This window comes from Bos javanicus, chromosome 9 (genome assembly GCF_032452875.1).
Source record: "Bos javanicus breed banteng chromosome 9, ARS-OSU_banteng_1.0, whole genome shotgun sequence".
NCBI classification, from domain to species: domain Eukaryota; kingdom Metazoa; phylum Chordata; class Mammalia; order Artiodactyla; family Bovidae; genus Bos; species Bos javanicus.
The window spans coordinates 86911912-86938163 of record NC_083876.1 but is presented as its reverse complement, the minus strand read 5'-3'; the positions used below and the strand labels follow the sequence as shown (position 1 = coordinate 86938163).

General features: G+C 42.7%; 1 protein-coding gene across 1 annotated transcript in view; it reads left to right on the top strand.

Annotated features, from left to right (window-relative positions):
• Positions 1-24731, top strand: part of LRP11 (LDL receptor related protein 11) — a 55570-nt gene extending 30839 nt beyond the window's left edge. The window contains exons 4-7 of the mRNA XM_061428265.1: positions 3805-3930; positions 4707-4913; positions 15293-15388; positions 22806-24731. Coding sequence (XP_061284249.1) covers positions 3805-3930; positions 4707-4913; positions 15293-15388; positions 22806-22960 — 584 coding nt within the window. The 3' untranslated portion in view covers positions 22961-24731. The remainder of the gene's footprint in view (positions 1-3804; positions 3931-4706; positions 4914-15292; positions 15389-22805) is intronic.
• The last annotated feature ends 1521 nt before the right edge of the window (positions 24732-26252 follow it).

Below are 26252 nucleotides of genomic sequence, written 5' to 3'. Positions count from 1 at the left end.
AATGGCCTGAGGGCTGACATCAACCAGCTACTTGTTGATTTGGTTTATTTACTCTGGCCAGTCTTCTGGGCTCCCAAGGCAACTAGAGAGCAGCCAAGTTGCCAGTTGTACATTTCTGGCCTTTCTCAAGATGACAAAAGTATATTAGAAGCTGAAGAGGGTGATATGATTCACCTCTTATTACTGAAAGGCTAGTCGGGTGTAATAGGTTTTATATAGGGCTTCCTTGTGGCTCAGATGGTAAAAAAATTCTGACTACAATGTGGGGGACCAGGGTTTGATCCTTGGGTTGGGAAGATCCCCTGGAGAAGGGAAGTAATACCCACTTGGGTATTAGTGCCAGGATAACCCCATGGACAGAGGAGTCAAGTGGGCTACAGCCCAGGGGGATCACAAAGAGTCTGACACAACTGAGCATCTTTGAGAGATAGAGATCTTATGTATATAACTTTATACAGAAAATGAAAAGAATTCTGTTGTGTTAACTGTCTTCTGGAATCACTCACTGGTTAGATTGGAATAACAAACTGAATTAAAGTTAATAAGACACCACATGCTGCTGCTGCTGTTTAGTCACTAAGTCGTGTCTGACTCTGCGAACCCATGGATTGTAGCCCAGAACAGGCTCCTCTGTTCATGGGATTCTCCAGGCAAGCATACAGGAGGGGGTTGCCATTCCCTTCTCCAGGGGATCTTCCCGACCCAGGGATCAAACCTGAGTCTCTTGCATTGACAGGTGGATTCTTTACCACCAAGTCACCTGGGAAGCTATAGGACACCGCATAGAGACGTTGAAAATGAGAGATGGGGATTGAGAGGGCTTCTGTCCCCTTCATTATATACATAGATCTTGGGGCTAGCTTGCTTTCTGGTAATCAAAGATGGCAAGGTCTGTAGTAAACAGGCAAGCGCATACCCTTGTTTCTGTGATAACTTGGTTCAGATTTGGATACAGAGGCCATATGTTTTCAAGCTTTGCAAAAAATAATCTAGTCAAAACGAATAAAAAACAAACAAACAAGCAACAATCTACTCAGAGAGCAAGCCAACGGACACTTCCAAGATAACCCAGTTTTGTGGTCTCCGTATAGGATCCCCCACAGACAGTCAAGACATTTTTTAAGATGGAAAAAAAAATATCAGAACTTATATTTTTATTCATTTTTAATCTTCTTTACATTTTCAGTCTATTTTATGACATGTATTAAAATACGTTACTACAGTGGCACATGCATATGATTTATAGATGGGAGATATATATGGTCAAAAAAGTCCGGAGACCACGGATTCAGAAATACATGGATAAATTGTCCGCGTGGATCTGTCTCCATAGTTACCAGGAAGTCAGGAAAGCCTTGAGGGGGTTAGGATTTTCACGTCAGGAGTTTAAAAGATGTGAGCAGAGGCTGCATCCTGGCTTGGTGTCTGCAGTCTCCCTCTGCTTTTCCTCCCAGCCCCTTCCCCATGACCGAAGCAGATACTCCTTTCTAGGCCCAGGTGCTCAGCCAGAACTGCTGACTCCCTTTGTCCCCTTCTTTCTGCCACCGTTTCTTAATAGGTGTTTGCTTATTTATTTATTTATTAGGTCTTCTGTATCGGCTCAGAGGGTAAAGAATCCACCTGTAATGCAGGAGATGCAGGAGACACAGGTTCGGTCCCTGTGTTGGGAAGATTCCCCTGGAGGAGGAAATGGCAACCCATCCCCATATTCTTTCCTGGGAAATCCCATGGACAGAGGAGCCTGGCAGGCTACAGTCCAGAGAGTCACAAAGAGTCAGACACGACTGAGTGACTAAGCACTAAGCACACACATTCATTTATTAGGCTGCGCTGGGTCTTCGTTGCATCAGGGCTTTCTCTAATGGCAGAGAGTGAGGGCTACTCTCGAGTTGTGGTGCACAGGCTTCTGTTGCGGTGACTTTGCTTGTTGCAAAGGATAGGCTCTAAGCCAGGGGGCTCAGTTGTCGTGGCTCCGGGGCTCTAGAGCACAGCCTCAGTAGTTGTGGCACACTGGCTTAACTGCTCTGTGGCAAGTGGGATCCTCCCAGGCCAAGGATCGAACCCTTGTCCCCTGCATTGCCAGGCAGATTCTTAACCACTGGACCACGAGGGATGTCCCTGCCACCATTTATTTTCTTCACCTCTTCTTCCTCCAGAATCTAGGTATCCTCAAATTGCCTTCCACCCAGATGAATTCTTTTCCCAGTGTTTTAACTGAACTTCTTTCCAGTAGAATGCTTCCAAGACTCGCTTGGACGTGTATTCTATGCTCAGAAATATCATCATGTGTTGCTCTCCTATGTTATGAGACAGTTATCTAGTCCATCTGTCCCTGGAGAATACAGACTCCTTGTGACTCCTTTAGCCTGATACCTTTAGTCTGTATCACCAGTGTCAGTGGTTATTAGTTGGCTTACTCCTGACCTGGGGGTACAGAGAATGTCTTTCAAGAAAATACATGTAACTCTGAGGGTTAAAAGCTCTTGGGCACTCCAAAATGGAGACGGAAATGGCAAGCCACTCCAGTACTCTTCCCTGGAGAATCCCACGGACAGAGGAGCCTGGCAGGCTACAGTCCATGGGGTCACAAGAGTCGGACACAACTTGGCGACTAAACCACCACCACCACTCCAAAATGGAGGGAATTTCAATATTCATAGAAAAAAAATTCTCACTAGCTAGTAGCTAAAGATTCTATTTTTGCTTTATAGCACCATGGATCTGTGATGGCCAGCAAACAGGGTTCGATAGTAGAAAGTTGATCTCAGTAAAAATTATTATTTAGGAAATGTGAATGCAAAACACACATAGCATGTAGAAAGCGGTGTCTCTGGGCTTCCCAGGTGGCTCAGTGGTAAAGAATCCACCTGCCAAGGCAGGAGATGCTGGTTGGATCCCTGATCCAGGAGGGTCCCACATGCCTCGGAGCAAATAAGCCCGTGGACCACAGCTACTGAGCCTGTGCTCTAGAGCCCTGCAATTGCTGAAGCCCTCACACCCTAGAGTCCATGCTCAGGAACAAGAGAAGCCACCTCAGTGAGAAGCCCAGGCACTGAAACTAGAGAAAAGCCTGAGCAGCAAGGAAGACCCAGCACAGCCAAGAATAAATAAATTAATTAATTTTTTTAAATTAAAATCATTAAAAATGACAAAACACACACACACACACACACAAGGACTTCCCTGGCAGTTCAGTGGTTGAGACTTCACCTTCCAATGAAGAGGGCACAGGTTTGATCCCTCGTTGGGTAGCTAAGATCCCACATACCTCGGGGCCAAAACACCAAAACATACAACAGAAACAATATTATAAAAATTCAATAAAGACTTTAAAAATGGTACACTTAACAAAAAAAAAAAAAAAACTAGTATCTCTGATAAAATAGGGTCAGCCAGCCAAGTGCTGTGCAGAGGGTGAACCCGTGTTAGGGGGCCTGCTGAGGATCTGATGGGGGAACAAATGAATGCAGAGTGAGTCACCTGAGGGAGGAAACCCAGAGCTGGATGGGGAAGACTGCAGCTGCTGCTTCTCTGTTCCCACCTCTTTAGCATTGTTGGCTTGGAGAAGGACCCTAAGATGAAAAGCCCATGGTGATTCTGAGAGTTCAGTCAGGAGGGTCAAGAAGGAACCCCCTAACCTTTCCAGAACCCACTGCTGCTGCACAGACTGTTAGGTGTCCCCTCATTACCTACGTCTCCTTGCCCAAAAGCATTCCATCATACACACAGTCTCGGTTAATCCTGACACGGTGGAAGCCCTTTCCTTTCCTGTACTCCTGTGACTTGAGACTTGTTTACAAACAGGATGCTCGAGTGTCTGCTCACGCTACCACTTCTTTTGTGATGATGGCTGTTGCATTGACATCATGTTGGCTTGCGACGGAGTGGAGCAGTGTCCTGACGGGTCTGATGAAGCTTTCTGTCAAAATCGTGAGTCACCTGCATCACATTTTGGGGGTAGAAGGGATGTCTGTATTCTGACAGTAAATGCACATTCAGCATTTACTTTTTCTGCTGGTTTCAGTGTAACTTCATGTGAACCAGCTATGCCTTAAATTCAATGGACATTTACCGTAAATCTTTAATGCAAATTACAAATGTCAAATTTTTGTATTATTTAACATTTTAAGAGATAGTTTTCAATTTTCTAAGAGTCTTCCCCATCCTAAAAAGGCTGTTTAGCATACGCTTTTAAAAAAACTAAAATGAGTTAATCTTTTGTTTTGACAGATTTTTTAGAAAAGTTATGACATTAGGGTGTCACTAGGTCGCTAGGTCTTGTGAATCTGAGCAAACTCGGGGTGATAATGAAGGACAGGGGAGCCTGGCATCCTGCAGCTCATGGGGACATAAGTCAGACATGATTTAAACTGAACAACAGTGTGTGCATAAATACTGCAAGGAAGGACGGGCTGTGAAAAGTTGACTGAAGAACTGCAAGTACTTGAATGAAGAACTTGAGGAAGGGTGACTAACCTCAGAATCTTAGGCGGAAGTGTATCTTTGTCTGTTTCTTTACAAGAACTTTCAGAAAGCTAATTCTTGCAACTGTTTACTTAGAAGTGTTACTTTGGAAACAAGAGCTAGTAGTTTGCTATGAGGCCCTGAAATATCTTAGATGATATGCTTTCAATCTATTGCAAATGTCGTGGTTTTAGGTAAAGGTCAGCGAGAAACCTAACTGACAGTAGTTCTTTCACTCTCAGTGAGCGATAACCGAAAGATGGTGACCCACAGGACCACGGCACGGCCTAAAACCACGGGACCAAGCACAGATGCAGGCCGGAGTGCGTCGCTAGAAAAGTCTGAGAAAGCTACCACCCCAGAACAGCCACCTGAATTATCAACCACAGAGAAGAGTAATCATTCCACCTTTTGGGGACCAGAAAGTCGCATTGATCTTGAGATGCCAGGTAAGGACTTGAAGCTGGTTTTCTCAAAGAGTCTCATTTTCTATAATGACACTTGGCTCAAAGTAAGCTTCTATTTGAAGAGTGTTAAGGACATATCTTAAAAGAAAGGACAGACTTAAAGCAAATGATTTGGCCAAAAAGAAAAAAAGCCTGACATTTTTGCTGATTATTTATAGCAAGGAACACCTATTAAATACATTCATAAATATGTATATATATATATAGCAAGGAGATCAAACAAGTCAGTCCTAAAGGAAATCAACCCTGACTGTTCATTGGAAGGACTGATGCTAAAGCTGAAGCTCCAATACTTTGGCCACCTGATGTGAAGAGCTGACTCATTGGAAAAGACCCTGATGCTGGAAAATATTGAGGGCAGGAGGAAAAGGGGACAACAGAGGATGAGATGGTTGAATGACATCACTGACTCAATAGACATGAGTTTGAGCAAACCTCGGGAGATAATGATGGACAGGGAAGCCTGGCTGCCATTCATGGGACTGCAAAGAATCAGACACGACTTAGCAATGGAACAAAATACATACTCCAGAGGTATCAATACATTTATTGTAAATAAGGTGGAGTTTAAAAATTTTAACACCTATGTTAAAGGAAACTAATACTCTAAGTGCTAAATTTTAGGTTATTGTGAGGTGAAACAGTATGCTGCTGCTGCTAAGTCACTTCAGTCGTGTCCGACTCTGTGTGATCCCACAGACGGCAGCCACCAGGCTCCCCGTCCCTGGGACTCTCCAGGCAAGAACAATGGAGTGGGTTGCCATTTCCTTCTCCAATGCATGAAAGTGAAAAGTGAAAGGGAAGTCGCTCAGTCATGTCCGACTCTTAGCAACCCCATGGACTGCAGCCCACCAAGCTCCTCCATCCATGGGATTTTCCAGGCAAAGTACTGGAGTGGGGTGCCATTGCCTTCTCCGGTGAAACAGTATAGCCCCTACATGTTTATGTAAATCCTCTTCACACTAAGCAAGTGAATGTAAAGAAAATAATGTGTTATGTTGAAAAAGTAGCATGTGCTAGCAATTCAGTGTCATGCCTCCAAATTAACTAAATCTATCATCTTTTTTTACAAGATGGCTAATAATGTTTTAAAATACATTCATACTCCTAAAGCATTACAGGATTCTCTTTGAAAATTTTTTACACCTTTATATTTTGATAGTTATATGACAGAGAGAAATATAGATGATCACATTTCCGTATGCTTTTGTGAATGTCTTTTAGAATTCAAACTCTGCATACATTTTACCAAAATCTGTTCTTCTTTCATTGCTAAGTCATGTCTGATTCTTTTTCGACCCCATGGACTGTAGCCTGCCACGCTCTTTTGTCCAGGGGATTTCCCAGGCAAGAATATTCCCAGGCAGGAGTGGGTTGTCATTTCCTTCTCCAGGGTATCTTCCATGCCCAGGGATCAAACCTGTGTTTCCTGCATTGGCAGGCGGATTATGTACCATTGAGTCACCAAGGAGGCCCAGAAAGGGACAAACTAAGGACTGAGCTTAAACTGAGGGCAGGGTTAACACCACAACTGACCAGAGTAGGTTGCATGGAGAAGAAAGTAAGTAGAAAAGGCCTTTGCTCATGTTCGTGCTAAGTCACTTCAGTGGCGTCCGACTCTTTGTGACCCCATGGACTATAGCCCACCAGGCTCTTCTGTCCATGGGATTCTCCAGGCAAGAATACTGGGTTGCCGTGCCCTCCTCCAGGGGATCTTCCTAACCCAGGAATCAAACCAGCATCTCTAACTTCTCCTGCATTGGCAGGTGGGTTCTTTACCACCAGCATCACCTGGGAAGCCCACAGCAAAGGCCTTTGTGTAAGACAGATCCCACTGTCTTTTAGCAGGTTGGCCAGGATCTGGACTAGAGGGTGCTGGGTGGGCTTGCTTCTGCTCCTGAGGGCCAAAGGCTGGCGATGCCAGCAGCACAGTGGGGACTGCACTCCTGGCAGGGCTCCTGTCGCTTGAGTGCCAAACAGCCCCCACACATCAGCTTTCCCAGCCGTTTCCTTCCCTTCCCAAAGACCTGGTGACTGACGGAAAGACAGAAAGCACCCAGCACCTTGATCATCAGACCCCCTGTTAGTACACCCTTCACATTTAAATAAGAAACAATATCAAGGGCCTGCCTGTCTCCTTTCTCTTCCACACTGGTCCATTATCTTCTCTCAATCAGACAAGAGGCCGAACTGCACAGACAAAATATTACCAAAATAATCTCTCACTATTTCAGTAACTTTTTTATGAAACTATTTTGTTCATTATAGAAGATCCAGAAGATGCAAATAATGAAAATGGAAATAACTTAAAATACCACCCTTTTATTGACATTAACTTCTAATATTTCCTTCTAATCTACTTTGTAAATTTTAAAGTGCTTTGATACAAATATATCTACAAAATACCCTACAAAAGATTTAAAAAACAAAACAAAAGAGCAAAACCTTGGTCATACCACAGATATCTTTTTTCCCCAAATAGGGATTGAACCCACAGCCTCTGCACTGGAAGGACAGAATCTTAATAACTAAACCATTAGGCAAGTGCCTTTCAGAGACCTGTTTTATCTGTTCCTTGCTGGTACCGCCACCTAATGGGAGAACTTTGTCACTTCATACAAGGCTTGGACTGTCTTAATCCATTTTCTCTGTATGAAATGTTTATATGGAGAAGAGAGCTACCTAAGAAGCAGAGTCGGGGGGACCAGGTGTCTTTGGCAACAGGGATGAAGTTGACCGACCGAACGAAGTTCTCAGAGGCCACAGTGGGTGAACTCCTGCTCCGTCACTTTCTTGGAGAGGCACGTGTGAATGTGAATGAATTAGCTGAAAACAGTGGAGACCCAAGGCCAGTCTCCTTCATGAGGTCTAGTCCCGGCTCTGTGTTTAGAACCCCGAGGAGTTGCTTCATGTCTCTGAACCTCAGTTTCCTCATTGGTTAATACAGGTTTCAGTGATAACCCCGAAGGCTCTGTCTAGCCTGGTGTCTGTTTCAGGGAAGATAAATAACCGTAGACTCATGCAGGCCTCCACAAGCCCTAATCCATGCTAGATCCTGCTCTGTGATCCCAGTTCTGTCTTCTGTGGGGGTGAGGAGGGGGGTGGGGGAAGACAGCTTCAGAATCATTTTGCAAGTAATGCTCTAGGCTGCCACCATTGGTGAATGGGAGTTGACACCCAATCTGAAATATATTTTTAGCTCTCCTTATTTGGCAGGTGGGGGAGTCATTCATCCCATGACTCAGCGGCACAGGAAATCTTTTTTCCCAACCAGGTATGGAACCAGTGTCCCCTGCAGTGGAAGTGCAAAGTCCTACCCACTGGACTACCAGGGAAGTCCCTGCGTCTCTATTTTTTTCTTTTTAATAATAAACCTTTGACTTGGGCTGTGAAGGTGTAAAGAATGGAGTTTCACAGATGCAGCGAGATAATATCCAGTTATTATTTCTATTATACGGAGAAGGCAATGGCACCCCACTCCAGTACTCTTGCCTGGAAAATCCCATGGACGGAGGATCCTGGCAGGCTGCAGTCCAGGGTGTCGCTAAGAGTCGGACACGACTGAGCGACTTCACTTTCACTTTTCACTTTCATGCATTGGAGAAGGAAATGGCAACCCACTCTGGTGTTCTTGCCTGGAGAATCCCAGGGATGGGGGAGCCTGGTGGGCTTCCATCTATGGGGTTGCACAGAGTTGGACACGACTGAAGTGACTTAGCAGCAGCATTTCTATTATATATTATTTTTCCTAATCACTAAAGTAAAATGTATTTACTGTAGAAAATTTGGAAAATACAGAAAAATATGAAGAAGTAAAATTATGTAGCAAAACTCACCATTAACAATTTGTTGCATTTTCTCCCAGTTCAGTTCAGTTCAGTCACTTGTGTTCGATTCTTTGCAACCCCGTGGACTGCAGCACACCACGCTTCCCTGTCCATCACCAACTCTCAGAGCTTACTCAGACTCATGTCCACTGAGTCTGTGACGCCATCCAACCATCTCATCCTCTATTATCCCCTTCTCCTCCTGCCTTCAATCTTTCCCAGCATCAGGGTCTTTTCCAATGAGTCAGTTCTTTGCATCAGGTGGCCCAAGTATTGGAGCTTCAGCTTCAGCATCAGTCCTTCCAATGAATATTCACGACTGATTTCCTTTAGGATGGACTAGTTGGATCTCCTTGCAGTCCAAGGGACTCTCAAGAGTCTTCTCCAACACCACAGTTCAAAAGCATCAATTCTTCAGCACTCAGCTTTCTTTATAGTGCAACTCTCACATCCATACATGACTACTGGAAAAACCATAGTTTTGACTAGACTGACCTTTGTTGGCAAAGTAATGTCTTTGTTGGCAAAGTAATGTCTTTGTTGGCAAAGTAATGTCTCTGCTTTTTAATATGCTGTCTAGGTTGGTCATAGCTTTTCTTCCAAGGATCAAGCGTCTTTTAATTTAATGGTTGCAGTCAGCATCTGCAGTGATTTTGGGGCCCCCCAAAAAATAAAGTTTCTCACTGTTTCCATTGTTTCCCCATTTATTTCCCATGAAGTGATGGGACCGGATGCCATGATACTGGTTTTTTAACGCTGAGTTTTAAGCCAGCTTTTCACTCTCCACTTTCACTTTCATCAAGAGGCTTTTTAGTTCCTCTTCACTTTCTGCCATAAGGGTGGTGTCATCTGCATATCTGAGGTTATTGATATTTCTCCCAGGAATCTTCATTCCAGCTTGTGCTTCGTCCAGCCCGGCATTTCACGTGATGTATTCTGCATATAAGTTAAATAAGCAGGGTGACAATATACAGACTTGACATACTCCTTTCCCTATTTGGAACCAGTCTGTTGTTCCATGTCCAGTTCTAACTGTTGCTTCTTGACCTGCATACAGATTTCTCAGGAGGCATGTCAGGTGGTCTGGTATTCCCATCTCTTTCAGAATTTTCCACAGTTTTTTGTGATCCACAACAAAATGTATATACAGACACATGTACATTTATTCACTTATAACAAAATTAAGATATTATTTTACAAAACGTTTTTCTCACTTATGAATATTTTCATGTTATTAAATTCCATCAAAATCACAAAATTATTACATCCAGGGTAGAAATTCCCTGGTGGTCCAGTAGTTAGGCACAAGTTCAGTCCCTGGTCTGGGTACTAAGACAGTCAAAATATTTTTTTTTAAAGTCCAGGGTAAAGAAAATGGGAAGAAAAGAATAGAGCCTTGAAAGTGTTAGAAAGGGCCTCCCACAATGTGTGGTTTCTGTTTGGACAGCAGCCCCCATTTCCTTCCTCTTCTGTCATCCCTGAACCACCAGACTAGAATCCGAAGCTTCTGACTTCCTGTGATTTGAAATTATGTTATACTCAGCATAATATAAGTAGGTTTAAAAATGCATTGTTGGGGACTTCCCTGGTGATGCCGTGGATAAGTATCCACCTGCCAGTGCAGGAGACATGGGTTCAATCCCTGGTCTGGAAAGATCCCCCAGAGCAACTAAGCCTTTGAGCCACAACCACTGAGACTACTCACCTTAAAGCCCAAGAGCCACAACTACTGAAGCACACATGCCTAGAGCCTGTGCTCCATCACAAGAGAAGCCACTGCAGTGAGAAGCCCACGCACCACAGCAAAAAGTAGCCCCCACTCGCCACACCTAGAGAAAGCCTGCACAAAGTGATGAAGACCAAACCCATTCATTAAAAAAATTTTTAATGCATTATGGCTTGTGACCTATACCAGTGTTTTACAAGGATCATCAGCTAGTACAGTAAATATAGACAAGTTGACTTTTCCGCTCCCTCCTTCCCGCACAGGCTTGGGAGGATAAATAAGACTTGACTTAACTCACTGAAGACATGCTAAAGAGATACTAAGATTAATACTAATAATGTAGTATAGAAAGTAATGAGAGGAAGTTTTTTAATCTACCACATTGGCAAAGGTGAAAACATAATAATAATAATATTTATAAGTGTATAGAGAAGTGTCTCACCTACTTTTGGTGGGATTCAAATTAGTACAGTCTTCCAGAGGGCAGTTTCTGAAGCCTTGTATGTATGCCTTGACCCAGTTAGCCTGCTGTTAGGAATTTATGCCAAGCATGTTACTAAGGATGAAGTTAAGGGTGTGGGCGAATATTCAGTCCCACCGGTGAACGCATGCTCTGTACTCTCAGAGGCACAGCGGGGCTGGCATTTGCTCGTGATGCAGAAGCACAATGGCTGGATTGTTTTCCGGGGTGGTTGCAGCTCTAAGGCCTGTTCTCTGTGTGGTCCAAGTCGTCTGTTAACAAGGCAGTCCTCTTGTGTGGACCCAGCCGAAGGAAAAGACATCTGGTTTCCAGTTCTGCAGATCGGCTAGAAAAATGGTCGGGTATCCCCATTCACACTGAATCTGGGTTGTTTTTTCTTTTTAATAATTAAATTTTTTATTCCACGCTCTAACAACCTTCTTCCATTTGCTGACTAGTCTAATAACTTTTTAACTGGAGAATAATTGCTTTACAATATTATGCTGGTTTCTGCCATATATCAACATGAGTCAGCCACAGGTACGCATATGTCCCCTCCCTCTTGAGCCTCCCTCCTAACCCTGAATCTGGATTTCTTTTTTAAACTAGAATACATGTTCATCCCAGCAGATTAGCCAAATTTTTTAAGGATCCGGATTAAAGCATGGACTTAGCTAAGCTAAGCTATGTCACTTCAGTTGTGTCCGACTCTGTGCGACCCCATAGACGGCAGCCCACCAGGCTCCGCCGTCCCTGGGATTCTCCAGGCAAGAAGACTGGAGTGGGTTGCCATTTCCTTCTCCAATGCATGAAAGTGAAAAGTGAAAGGGAAGTCGCTCAGTTGTGTCCGATTCTTCGCTACCCCATGGACTGCAGCCTACCAGCCTCCTCCATCCATGGGATTTTCCAGGCAAGAGTACTGGAGTGGGGTGCCATTGCCTTCTCTGGCATGGACTTAGGAGAATGCACAATTTCTGTATGGAGGTGAGGGGGTTTGCCTGTACTTTCTCGAATTCCCATGCTAAATATGCCAAAGCCTCACTGTTGGACTTATCTCTGGAGGTAATGAGTGAGCAACTTCGATCTTTGGATTATCATGGAAAGTATTTTATTCAGAGGGGACATTCTCACAAAGGATATTTAAAGGGTTTCTTTTTTTTTTTTCACATGCCCCATATATCATGTTTTCATTCTGAATAGTCTATTGTCTTCCTGCATGGTGGTGGGAATCAACTGGATTCTCAAATGAATGGAAGATTTAGTTAAAGAAATGTACTTGTCACAAATGAAGATAATCAGATGGCTATTTCCACAAACTTATTTTGAAGGGAGTAGGTCCTCTTTCATTGACCTAACTTCTTTGGAAAATATCATCTAATGAGCTATAATCAGCTGACGCCTTTAAATATAAAGTATTCTGGTACATTATTTGGCATTGCCTTTCTTTGGGATTGGAATGAAAACTGACCTTTTCCAGTTCTGTGGCCACTGCTGAGTTTTCCAATTTGCTGGCATATTGAGTGCAGCACTTTCACAGTAGCATCTTTTAGGATTTGAAATAGCTCAACTGGAATTCCATCACCTCCACTAGCTTTGTTCATAGTGATGCTTTCTAAGGCCCACTTGACTTCACATTCCAGGATATCTGGCTCTAGGTGAGTGATCACACCATCGTGGTTATCTGAGTCATGAAGATCTTTTTGTATAGTTCTTCTGTGTATTCTTGCCACCTCTTCTTAATATCTTCTGCTCCTGTTAGGTCCCATACCATTTCTGTCCTTCATTGTGCCCATTTTTGCATGAAATGTTCCCTTGGTATCTCTAATTTTCTTGAAGAGATCTCTAGTCTTTCCCATTCTATTGTTTTCCTCTGTTTCTTTGCATTGATCACTGAGGAAGGCTTTCTTATCTCTCCTTGCTATTTTGGAACTCTGCATTCAAATGGGTATATCTGTCCTTTTCTCCTTTACCTTTTAAGTCTTTTCCTTTCTCAGCTGTTTGCAAGGCCTCCTTGGACAACCATTTTGCCTTTTTGAATTTCTTTTTCTTGGGGATGGTCTTGATCACTGCCTCCTGTACAATGTCATGAATCTCCATCCACAGTTCTTCAGGCACTCTGTTTATCAAATCTAATCCCTTGAATCTATTTGTTAAAGAAAGGCAATGTTTAAAAAAAAAGAAAAGAAAAGAAAAGAAAAGAAAGGTAATGACAAAGAATATTCAAACTACCTCACAATTGTACTCATCTCACTCGCTAGCAAAGTAATGCTCAAAATTCTCCAAGCCAGGCTTCAACAGTACATGAACCGTGAACTTCCAGATGTTCAAGCTGGATTTAGAAAAGGCAGAGGAACCAGAGATCAAATTGCCAACATGTGTTGGATCATTGAAAAAGCAAGAGAGTTCCAGAAAAACATCTACTTCTGCTTTATTGACTACCCCAAAGCCTTTGACTATGTGGATCACAACAAGCTATGGAAAACTCTTAAAGGAAGGGAATACCAGACCACCTGACCTGCCTATTGAGAAATCTGTATGCAGGTCAAGAAGCAACAGTTAGAACCGGACGTGGAACAACAGACTGGTTCCAAATTGGGAAAGGAGTACCTCAAGGCTGTATATTGTCACCCTGCTTATTTAACTTCTATGCAGAGTACATCATGAGAAATGCTGGGCTCAGTGAAGCACAGGCTGAAATCAAGATTTCTAGGAGAAATATCAATAACCTCAGATGTGCAAATGACACTGCTCTTATGGCAGAAAGTGAAGAAGAACTAAAGAGCCTCTTGATGAAAGTGAAAGAGGAGAGTGAAAAAGTTGGCTTAAAACTCAACATTCAGAAAACTAAGATCATGACATCTGGTCCCATCAGTTCAGTTTAGTTACCCAGTCGTGTATGACTCTTTTTGACCCCATGAACTGCAACATGCCAGGCCTCCCTGACCATCACCAACTACCAGAGTTTGCTCAAACTCATGTCCATTGTGTTGGTGATGCCATCCAACCATCTCATCCTCTATCATCCCCTTCTCCTCCTGCCCTCAGTATTTCCCAGCATCAGGGTCTTCCAATGAGTCACTTCTTTGCATCAGGTGGCCAAAGTATTGGAGTTTCAGCTTCAGCATCAGTCCTTCCAATGAACACTAAGGACTGATCTCCTTTAGGATGGACTGGTTGAATTCTCCTTGCAGTCCAAGGGACTCTCAAGAGTCTTCTCCAACACCACAGTTCAAAAGCATCAATTCTTTGGCGCTCAGCTTTCTTTATAGTCCAACTCTCACATCCATACATGACCACTGGAAAAACCATAGCCTTGACTAGACGGACCTTTGTTGGCAAAGTCATGTCCCTGGTTTTCAATATGCTGAAGAAGCTTTACAGTTTTTTGTTTGTTTGTTTCTTCATAAAATTCCTCACATCAGCAGATCACTTCTGATTCATTTCCATTGAGCATTTTATTTTGCAAAAGTCTCACCTGAAATTACACTTCAGCCTGAGGGTAACTCCACTAACTCATTCATTACAATATTGTCAATATCATTAAGCACACAAGTTCTATGAATTCCTAAATGGCAGATAATAGAATGATACAACCATGGCTCACCAGAACCTGAGATGAAAATTCTAAGATTTAATCTTCTATTACATTTGCTCTCAGGAGTATGTTATAACTGAATAGAACAGTTAAACAATGAACAAGCTATCATTAAATCAGAAGTGCTGGTTTCCACAAACAAGCAGTTAGACACATCTGAGTTTAAATCTCAACCCTATGACTCACTGATTACCAGAATGAAACCGGGCAAGCACTGAACCTCTCTGAGACTAACTAGAAAAAAAAAAAAAAAAAGGCAAAAGAGCTATTAATGCCTGCCAAACAGCATTGAGGTAAGAAAGTGAAGTTGCTTTGTGAGTGACTTACGTGTTCAGTTTCTAAAGAAAAAAATGTTTCTGGACTGTTTCTGCGTTCTATGGTATAAAGTCCAAACCTAACCCTTGACTTTTCTAGCTGAGCTTTTCCCTTCCTTCTCTGGGTGGAGGGGTAGGGGTGGGGGTGGAGTGAGGGGTAAGTTCTGGAGTGGTGAGCTTGTTTCCCGTCTCCGTCCAATGGTGTTTCACTAGCCTCACCTCTGCTTTATTCGGTTGGTCACATTGGTTATCTCGTGTTTTAGTATCAAACGTAGGCCTATGTTTATTGAAGAAATAAAGCCTGTAAGTCCTTTCTTTAAGCCCTACCTTAATATATATATGTATATATATACATATATATATATATGAGGCTGTATTTTCATGTCTATTTCCTGAAGTTTCTGATGCACCTTCAATATGTTTTATTTATTTTCCACAGATGGTGGTTCCTCAGGGAAGAACAGAAAAGAGGAAAATTATATTTTTGAGTCAAAGAGCAATCGAGGAGGAGGGGAACACCCAGCCCCAGAAGCAGGTAAACGTTCACCTTGGAAATTCATTGCAGAGTCAGAACAATTGCAGAACCACGTATCCTGTAGCTGAGCTTATTAACTGAATCTGCAAGAATTCATGACAAGAACAGGGTATATGGGTTGGAAAAACTGTGTATTCTCATCTTCTATATCACACTTCATCTTGGGGCTCTTGAACTAGTATCTTCACAGCTTTGGTCCTCAGCTTTCTGTTCTCTGAGTTGACTGGAGAGGATGATCACTACAGTCCCTTTCCAGGGGTAACATTCTGTGGAATGAGTAGTACTCAGGACACAGTGGTTAAGAACATGGGCTTTCAGATCAGATGCCAAGGTTCAAATCCCCTGCTCCATCACTAACTCCATGACCGGTTATCTTCTCTCTCTGCATCTCAATTTCCTCATTGGTCAGACAGGTGTAATAACTATACCTGCCACACAGAGCTGTTAGGGAGAATAGATAGGACATCATATAGAGCTTTTAGCATATTGCTTGGCTCATGCAATAAGCCATATGAATGATGGCTATTATGACTGTTATTTGTGATCAACAAGGGCAGAGGTGTTAGAGTGTACCGTTCTCTCTCCAAGTGCTTCAGTAACAAGAGATGGAAGACACAGGAATGGGGAAAGGGTGCAGGAGGTAGAGGGGATATTTAGTAAGTAGAAAGAAAACTATAATGTCATGGTTTAGGTTATTCTTAACTAGATAGGAAACACTTTCAACATAGTCCTGTAGAAAGGTAGATTTTGATCCTAAATCTCACAAACTAATTAGTAAAATAAAGTTTAGGAGAACCAAATATTATTAAGCTACAGATCTAAACATTGAGAAGACTTCCTTTTTATCCTAGAAGTAGTCTCGTAACAATGGTCACATATAATTTTTAAATAAAATTGTTAAATAATACATAAATTTTTAATAATAAATAAAATTTTAAATAATAAATAATAAAATAATCCAGATATCAAGTATCTAGATGCTGCCTGGTCTGCAGACCTGCTGGACATAGCTGTCCCAGGATATTTGAATAAAAAGAGCCTGTTGGACTTCACTGGTGGTCCAGTGGCTGAGAATCTGCCTACCAATGCAGGAGACGCCAGTTCGATCCCTGATCCGGGGAGATTCCACATGCTGTGGAACAATTAAGCCTGTGTGCCACCACGAGAGAAGCCACCACAACGCGAAGCCAGCGCTGCGCGACCAGAGCGTCACTGCCTCTGCTCACAGCAACAGAGACTCAGTGCTGCAGCCAAAAAATAAACTAAAGAAAAAAGAAGAGCCCGCCCCCTGCCGACAGACACAGACAACGGGGCTCGCCCCTTGCCTCCATGGCCAGATGTGTCCAGAGACCTTTGGTTCTAATTGCCCGGTGCCTGTCCTAATTGTTATATACCTGAGTGTCACTCCCAGTCTTATGAACAGAATACCCAGTTCATCTACTTAACTCATTTCTGAGAAAACTAGCATGGTGTGTTTTAGAAGAGTGTGTGTGCGTGTGTGTGTGTTAAGTCTCTTCAGTTCAGTTCAGTTCAGTTCAGTTGCTCAGTCATGTCCAACTCTTTGAGACCCCATGAATCGCAGCATGCCAGGCCTCCCTGTCCATCACCATCTCCCAGAGTTCACTCAAACTCATGTCCATCGAGTCGGTGATGCCATCCAGCCATCTCATCCTCTGTCGTCCCCTTCTCCTCCTGCCCCCAATCCCTCCCAGCATCAGAGTCTTTTCCAATGAGTCAACTCTTCGCATGAGGTGGCCAAAGTACTGGAGTTTCAGCTTTAGCATCATTCCTTCCAAAGAACACCCAGGGCTGATCTCCTTTAGAATGGACTGGTTGGATCTCCTTGCAGTCCAAGGGACTCTCAAGAGTCTTCTCCAACACCACAGTTCAAAAGCATCAATTCTTCAGCGCTCAGCTTTCTTCATAGTCCAACTCTCACATCCATACATGACCACTGGAAAAACCATAGACTTGACTAGATGGACCTTTGTTGGCAAAGTAATGTCTCTGCTTTTCAATATGCTATCTAGGTTGGTCATAACTTTTCTTCCAAGGAGTAAGCGTCTTTTAATTTCATGGCTGCAGTCACCATCTGCAGTGATTTTGGAGCCCCCAAAAATAAAGTCTGACACTGTTTCCACTGTTTCCCCATCTATTTCCCATGAAGTGATGGGACCAGATGCCATCATCTTCGTTTTCTGAATGCTGAGCTTTAAGCCAACTTTTTCACTCTCCTCTTTCACTTTCATCAAGAGGCTTTTTAGTTCCCTTTCACTTTCTGCCATAAGGGTGGTATCATCTGCATATCTGAGGTTATTGATATTTCTCCCGGGAATCTTGATTCCAGCTTGTGCTTCCTCCAGCCCAGTGTTTCTCATTAGTCGTGTTCAATTCTTTGAGACCCCATAGACTGTATCCTGCCAGGCTCCTCTGTCCATGGGATTCTCCAGGCAAGAATACTGGAGTGGGTAGCCATTCCCTTCTCCAGGGAATCTTCCAGACCCAGGGATCAAGCCTGCATCTCTTATGTCTCCTGAACTGGCAGGCTGGTTCTTTACCAATAGTGCCTCCTGGGAAGCCCTTAGAAGAAGATGGGAAATTTTAAATTACCTGAACTAAAAGCATTAAAGTATGCCAACTGAGTATTTAAAAGTTGAAAATAACTTTCAGTATCCTAGCAAATACTTTATGTGAGGCGTCATCTTCTTTGTCATCAAATTGATTAATAAATCATTCCTGATTCATTAGCCGGGAATCAGATCTGACAGTAGAGCAACCCTATGCCTGACTTTTTGTTGTTGTTTAGTTGCTAAATTGTATCCAACTCTTTTGTGACCTCATGGACTGTAGTCCGCCAGTCTCCTCTGTTCATGGGATTTCCCAGGCAAGAATGCTGGAGGTGGGTTGCAATTTCCTATCCAGGGGATCTGCCTGACCCAGGGACTGAATCCTCCTCTCCTGCATTGGCAGGCAGATTCTTTACTACGGAGCACTTGGGAAGCCATATCTGACTTTGGCAAACAGAAAATCCCCTTAGATTATATGCTGTTTTATGATTGCCATAGCTCCCTCTGAGTCCCATTCTTGGGACTGGGGTCTTCAATCATAGCTCTCTTCTCCTGAAGCCTGAACGCTGGTGTTCATCTTCAAACAAGTCATATGCATTTAGAAAGGCAGCCTGTAATCAATTTCCTTCCCTGAACAAGCAGAACTGGGGCTGGGTGTCGGAATCCAGTTTGTAAGAAATGGTTTTAGATTCCTAGGGTTGACCAAAGTCTCTTTTTCATCCAGTTCCTTTGTAACCTATCCATCTTTGTGACTAGTACTGGAAGATGCAGGGAAACTGACACCTTCAGGGCCAAACTGAACCTTTTCAGAACTTCTTTCCTCAGGGTCACCATTAGGAAACTGGAATGTATGCACCAGCTCAAGAGTCAAATTCTAGATGGTTGGTTTATCACAGACTCTTATCTTTTACAATTCTCTTTGGGAATATTGTGCATGAATGCTCAGTCATGTCCAACTCTTTGCAACCCCATGGACTGTAGCCTCCTAGCCTCCTCTGTCCATGGGATTTTCCAGGTAGGAATACTGTAGTGGTTGCCATTTCCTTTTCCAGGGGATCTTCCTGACCCAAGGATTGAACCCACGCCTCCAGCGTCTCCTGCATTGGCAGGCAGATTCTTTGCCACTGAGCTTCCTGGGAAGCCCTTGGGAATACTGGCCTCACTCAAACCACTGTTTTGTATCAAGAGTCACTGATGCAACCTCCTCATCCCATCCTCCTGAACCCAGACAATTCCAGAATGTTCTTGAGAATTTTCTTCAGTTTTACCTAGGATTCCACAAATACACCAGAGTTTGAAATGCCATTAGTGTGTACTCAGCTCCAGCTCCTCTTGTCTTGGAGAGGAGGCCAGCTATACCTGGGAATGATTTTAAGCTCAGAAAATCAAAGCTATCCCAGGTGGCGCTAGTGGAAAAGAACCTGTCTGTCAACTTAGGAGACACAAGAGATTCAAATTCGATCTCAGGGTTGAGAAGATCCCCTGGAGGAGGGCATGATAACCCACTCCCATATTCTTGCCTGGAGAATCCCATGAACAGAAGAGCCTGGCGGGCTACAGTCCATGGGGCTGCAAGAGTCAGACACGACTTAGTGACTAAACCACCACCACCATCAGGAGTGAACTTTCTCAGTTACTTGCCCCCAATACCTGTCAGTACCCACCCTCTCTCTTTTTTTTTTTTCTTGGCCCCACTGTGCTGTATGTGGGATCTTAATCCCCCAGCCAGGGATCAAAGCCATGTCCCCTGCATTGGGAGTGTGGAGTCTTAATCACTGGACCATCAGGGAAGTCTTCCATCCTCTCTTCCTTTCCTCCAGTGCTAAAGGAAAAGTATCCCCTCTTTCCAAGGTCAGTATCCCTCCCCCAACCTTGATGCAGCTCCTTATCACCTCAAGTTTGTTTTTCCATCATTTATTAACTCCCCATGTTTATAATCTCCACTGGTTCATTCCCCTAGACACATTCAGCTCTCAAAATATACAAGAAACAAAACAGCATCCCTCAGCCTTCAATCTCCCTGTAAATGAACTCCCAATTGCTAAGCGCAGTGGCCTCTCCAGGCCTCGCCTCACTTGACCTTTCCTTAGCATTCGATTCTGCTGACCACTGTCCTCTTGAAATAGCCTCAGCCCTCTGCTTCCAGGACTCCCCGCTCGGTTGGTTGCCAGCCATCCCTCTGACATGTCTCTTTCTATGCTTTCTGGTTCTCTTCTTTGTCTGCCCTCTTAAATGTTGATGTCTCCTAGAGCCTTGTTCCTGGCCCTCTTCTCTCTTCCCTTTCTCTCTGGAAGTCTCACCCAGTTTTGTAGCTGCAACCACCACCTTAATCCTAAAGGGCTCCACATATTTTTAAAAAATTTTATGTATTTATCTTACTTTGGCTGTGCTGGGTCTTTGCTGCTGTGCTCGATCTTTCTCTAGTTGTGGTGAGCAGGGACCACTCTCTAGTTGTGGTGTGAAGGCTTCTCCTTGCAGTGGCTTCTCTTGTTGCAGAGCACAGGCTCCAGGAGATGCGGGCTTCAGTAGTTGCGGCACACGGGCTCAGTAGTTGTGGTGTATGGGCTTAGTTGCTCCATGACATGTGGAATCTTCCCGGGTCAGGGATCAAATCCATGTCTCCCACATTTGGCAGGCTGATTCTTAACCACTGGACCACCAGAGAAGTCCCAACCCTTCACATATTTAAGCCCAACTAATCGAAGAACCAAATAGAAAATTCTACCTGGATTGGCGTTCAGTTCAGTTCAGTTCAGTCGCTCAGTCGTGTCCGACTCTTTGCGACCCCATGAATCGCAGCACGCCAGGCCTCCCTGTCCATCATCAACTCCCGGAGTTCACCCAGACTCACGTCCATCGAGTCAGTGATGCCATCCAGCCATCTCATTCTCTGTCGTCCCCTTCTCCTCCTGCCCCCAATCCCTCCCAGCATCAGAGTCTTTTCCAATGAGTCAACTCTTCGCATGAGGTGGCCAAAGTACTGGAGTTTCAGCTTTAGCATCATTTCTTCCAAAGAAATCCCAGGGCTGATCTCCTTCAGAATGGACTGGTTGGATCTCCTTGCAGTCCAAGGGACTCTCAAGAGTCTTCTCCAACACCACAGTTCAAAAGCATCAATTCTTCAGCGCTCAGCCTTCTTCACAGTCCAACTCTCACATCCATACATGACCACAGGAAAAACCATAGCCTTGACTAGACAGACCTTCGTTGGCAAAGTAATGTCTCTGCTTTTCAATATGCTATCTAGGTTGGTCGTAACTTTCCTTCCAAGGAGTAAGCGTCTTTTAATTTCATGGCTGTAGGCATCTCAATATGAAACTGTCAAAAAATAATCTCCCTCGCCTACCCTAAACAAGGTCCATCAGTCATCTAAATCGTGCAAGCAAACGTCCTAGGAATCAGATGCATGGACCACTCCTTTTTATATCTGCACTTCATATATAATTCTACCATAGTAACTATAATACTTTATTGTATCTTTTCATTTAAATGTCTTTCTTACCCAGATTTGAAAATGATCATTAGAAAGTGGCATTAGAAAATGCTCTCATTTAACTTTTGAAGAAGTGGTATAAATAGTGGTTCTGAAACTGTACTGTTTTACCACGTCCCATAGTTAGTCAAGTCACTTAATCCTCGATAACTTAGTTCCCTCATTTGTAAATTGGGGATACAAACAGTACGAACTCATATGGTGGTTGTGAGAATTAAAGTACTTCATGTATAAAGCACTCTTTACTATCTTTGATTACCAGTGTCAGGCACATGGCTATTAATGCAAAATGAATGAATAAATAAATGAAAGAAAATATTATGAAGTCAGTTTATGCAATGGAGATTTTTGCTCTTCTAGTTCCACCAGTTGGCAAGGCCCCTGTAGCTAAAAATATTTCCACCATACCATCTCCAAGCCTGGCCTGACTACAGAGCAAAGCAGACTAAGAATAGACCCTGCTGAGCTTGATAAGACAGACTGATCTGGGGTACAGTCTGTCCCTTCTGGACTCCTGGATGGCTCTAAAAGATGCTTCTAGTCTAGGTGTCTAGGACCAACCCCACAGGGAAAAAACCCATGAAAGAGAAGTAGAGATTTTTTTGCCTTTTTTAAAATTATTTATTTGGCTGCACCTGGTCTTAGTTGCAGCATGCATGCATGTTTAGTTGCAGCGCCTGAACTCTTAGTTTCTTAGTTCCCTGCCCAGGGATTGAACCTGGACCCCTGCATAGGGAGCACAGTCCTAGCCACTAGACCACCAGGGAAGTCACTTCCTCAAGTTTTTAATAATGGTTCTACAGGCTGAGAGTAGGTTCTCTGGCTTTAGGAAATAAAAATGTCTTTAAGCCCTAACCAGAGCAAGGAATCAGGAGTTTGTCCATATTTATTTTAATGGAGAATGATCATGTATGAATCCATAAATGTAAGCTACAATGAAAATATTTCCTATGGCTACAGTGTCTTTGCGGTTGTCTGTTTACAGGATGTCTATTAAAGTTGGATATAGGGGAGTCTGACTACAACATTTGTACCCGCTGTTGGCATATGCATCTCATAGGAACTTGACACACAAGTTGGCTTTAAGGAAGTCTGTGTTTGAGACCTAGACCTCAGTTTACAAGCTGTGTGCTCTTAGGCCAATTACTTAATCTTTCTGTACCTCAGTTAATCTGCCAAACAGAGGTAGTACAAGTACCTACTTGTAGTATTAATAGTACTTGTAGTAGTACAAGTACCTACTGAGTTGTTCAAGTTAAATAAAACAGTGCATGCACAGTGTTTATCATATAGTAGATTGTAGCTGTTACTGTTCTTAATCATTGACTCACCCTTGTTCATTTCTGACCTTGCACAGGTGCAGTGCTGCCTCTGGCCCTGGGTTTGGCTATCACTGCTTTGCTGCTTCTCATGGTTGCCTGTCGACTACGACTGGTGAAACAGAAACTTAAAAAAGCTCGTCCCATTACATCTGAGGAATCTGACTACCTCATAAATGGGATGTATCTATAATAAGTGGAATCTAAACAGCTGAGGGCAAGGACATGTTTCACTTATAATTTATACATAGTTTGAGTTCTGATATTTATTACCTCTTGTTTTTAACTAAGCTAAGAAAACTACTGAAAACCCTGGAAGATTCTGCAAATACTCAACCTTTGCTTTTATTTATTGATTTTCCTTGGGAAGTACGTAACACATTTTGAAATTTAGAGGAGTCCACATGATTAAAGACTTTTACAAATCTAATTCTGATTTATGTAAGCTATCCCTAAAAATAGGAATTTGTAGTTAGCCAAGGCAGAAAATTCAGTGTCTCTAAAGGCGCCTGACAATGGCGGTGTTAACACTTTGCTTTACAGAAGCCAGCCATTGGCACTTCATAGCACCCCGCATCCCTTGTCCCGTGGCCTTCCCCTTCCTCTCAGCTTCCAGTGCTCTCCTTTCCCTTCTCCTCTTCAAAACCTGTTTCTGGGGATGGATCTCAATTGAGCACACACCTTCAATGAGATATTACCTGTGGCAGGAATATCTAAGCTATAAGCCTAATGATCAGGTCAATGAGGCCTCCGGGAAGGTAAATAGCAGTTCTTTCCAATCGCTGACTGACATCATGTCACGTGGCTGCTTCATTCTCCCAATGGAGAGTAACTCAGACTTTCGATTACAAGTAGCTCTAACATGGTCATCAAGTGAGATAGGAAATCAAAGCAGAAGCAGAGAACCTGGCAGGTCAAAAACTTAACACTTAGCTGAGGGAAAAATGAACAAGGATGTTTAGTTCTTTCTTGGATCTACTCAATGCTGCTCAATGGTCCAGACCATAGCAGCTCACTTATATAGAAACTGGTTTTCAACATTAGTGTTGAGGGAAGGAAAAAACCACATTCAAATGGAAAAACAACACTGAATGGATCTCTGGGTACAGCTTTTGCAAAAATAAGTCAGTGATTCATGAATAAATAATCAACTTAAGAATCGGTGATTCTTCCATTCAGTGGAGTGATGCAGTTTTCCCATTATTTATTTAATGCTCTAAATTGTTACAGTATGCAAACAGCTAATGCCAGGCTTATATACTCCCAGAGCATAAGGGAGTTTTGCACAAATTCATCTTTATAGAAAACCAGCATCTAGCTTAGCATCTTTTGCCTTTTAATCTGTAAGATTTTAAAGGCATATTATTTCCACCATTGCTTAATGCTGGGACAATACACATTCTAGAAATTACTGAGGCGAATGTATGTGTTCTATTTATATAATAGTTTTTTTTTTTTTTTTTTTTTACCATAAGTGGTAAATCTTTTAAGATACTTGAAAACCCTCTAGAAAACTATGTTTAGACTGAAGCTGATGTAGGTTGTTCCTTTAGCAAAGGACTTAATTTGGGTCAGAGATATATATTAAGAAATGGGTAGTTAGTGGTCAGAAAACAAATTGGTTATTTTTTATTTCCTGAGAAACTCGAGCATTTTGTTGAATTTTAGAGTTGAGCAAAGATTTAAATTTCTCCTTAAGGAGTTTAGAGAAATGACTGTATGAATGAACTTAAGATGTTTGTATTCTTTATGTGATGCTGTGCAGTTTGTTTTTATATAGAAGGATGTCACCTACAGCCATATTCAATAACATAAAAACTGTTGAGGCATGCATCTTTCAGCACATCTTTTATACATGAAATTAAAACACAATTTAGTATTGCTATGGTGTTGAAATTCTTGATAAAAAGATGTTCCATATCTATGTGTACAATATTCTTTAATAAATTGTATTTTATTCTTAAGCCTTTTTTTTTTTTTTACAACTTTTAATACTTACTAGTACAGATGGTCTCCAACTTGATATGTTGCTCAGACTTACCTTTTTTTTTCTTTATGATGGTGCAAAAGTGATACATATTCAATAGGAACCGTGCTTGAACTTTGAATTTTCCTTTGGCTAGTGATATGCTGTGTATCTCCTCTCATGACACTGGCCAGTGGTAGCACAGGTCTCCCCCCCACCCCCAAGAAAATATCCTTTTTACTATTGATTGAAAACTAATACAATAGTGTTATCATGGAAATTTTGCAGCCTCTTTGATCCGAAAGCTAATTTCTAGGCAAAATCCTGATAGGATAATCACCAACAAACCTAAACAAACAGTGCTGGCAAAAGAAATTACTCAATGTGATGCAAGGCTGTAAGGGGCACAGTAATGTTCAAGGCGTGGGAATTCAAATACAGATGTCCTCGGCTGCCCTAGGTCCCTGGATCATTGCCTCTTGTATTAATACTTAAAGTATCCTCACTGTGACCATCACCAGCCTGGATACTCCACCCAAGTGAGGATGAGTTCTTTAGACCCAGCAGCCCTAGAACTTCCTCTCATGAAAAAGGGAAGGAAGTGAAGGGAAAGGGAAGAAAAGCAGCACAGGAAATAGGGGTGGGGGTGGGGAGTGGGGGTGATGGGGTAAGGAGAGAATGAGGAAAGGAGGCAGGCTTTCACGGCCCAGGAGAGCACTCTAGGAACCAAAGCAAGGGGGCATGAAGAGTCCTACCCAGGACAACACAGGTCAGTTAGAAAAAAAGAGCCTGAAGTGGGGAACCAACACGACCACTGCCCCAGTGATACTGGAAGGATTAAGCATAGGGAAATTATCAGGTTTTTTCCTCTTTATTATAATAGATAAACACACACTTCCTTGGGCCCCAAGGGCCAGTCAGTTCTCTTCAAGCAGGATTTCTTAGTGGCGCTCTATTTGGTCTCTTCTTTGAGCAAAACATATGTAAATTAAAAGTTCATATAGTTAAAATTCATTCATCTTTACCCATTAATGAATGGTGCTTGCTTAAAATCCATTCCTCCTTATTCAAAATTTTTTAAAAATCTTTTGGGTTTTTTTTTTTTTTTTGGCCACACAGCATTTGGGATCTCAGTCAAGGATCAAAGCCCAGCTCCTGCAGTGGAAGCTTGGAGTCTTAACCGCTAGACTCCCAGGGAAATTCCTAAACATTTTTTAATTCAAAAAGTGTGAAGTCCAAGAGCAAGGCTTGGCATAGCATGTGTCTTCACCAATCAGATGCCACTTACCAGTTTGTCTTATCAGATTTATAAATTGTCCCCTCAACCGGACTACAGACTACACACCCCTTGAGAGTAAGGGCCTTTTTCTATCCCCAAGACCTAACAAAGAGACTTAACATAAATTGTTGATCATGGCTAGGAAGGATACAGACGAGTGAATAAGTTGAAGAATTAATTTAAAGTCCTTGAGAATATTTGACCTTTGAAGCTATTGCAAATGCCAAGTCCTGGATCAAA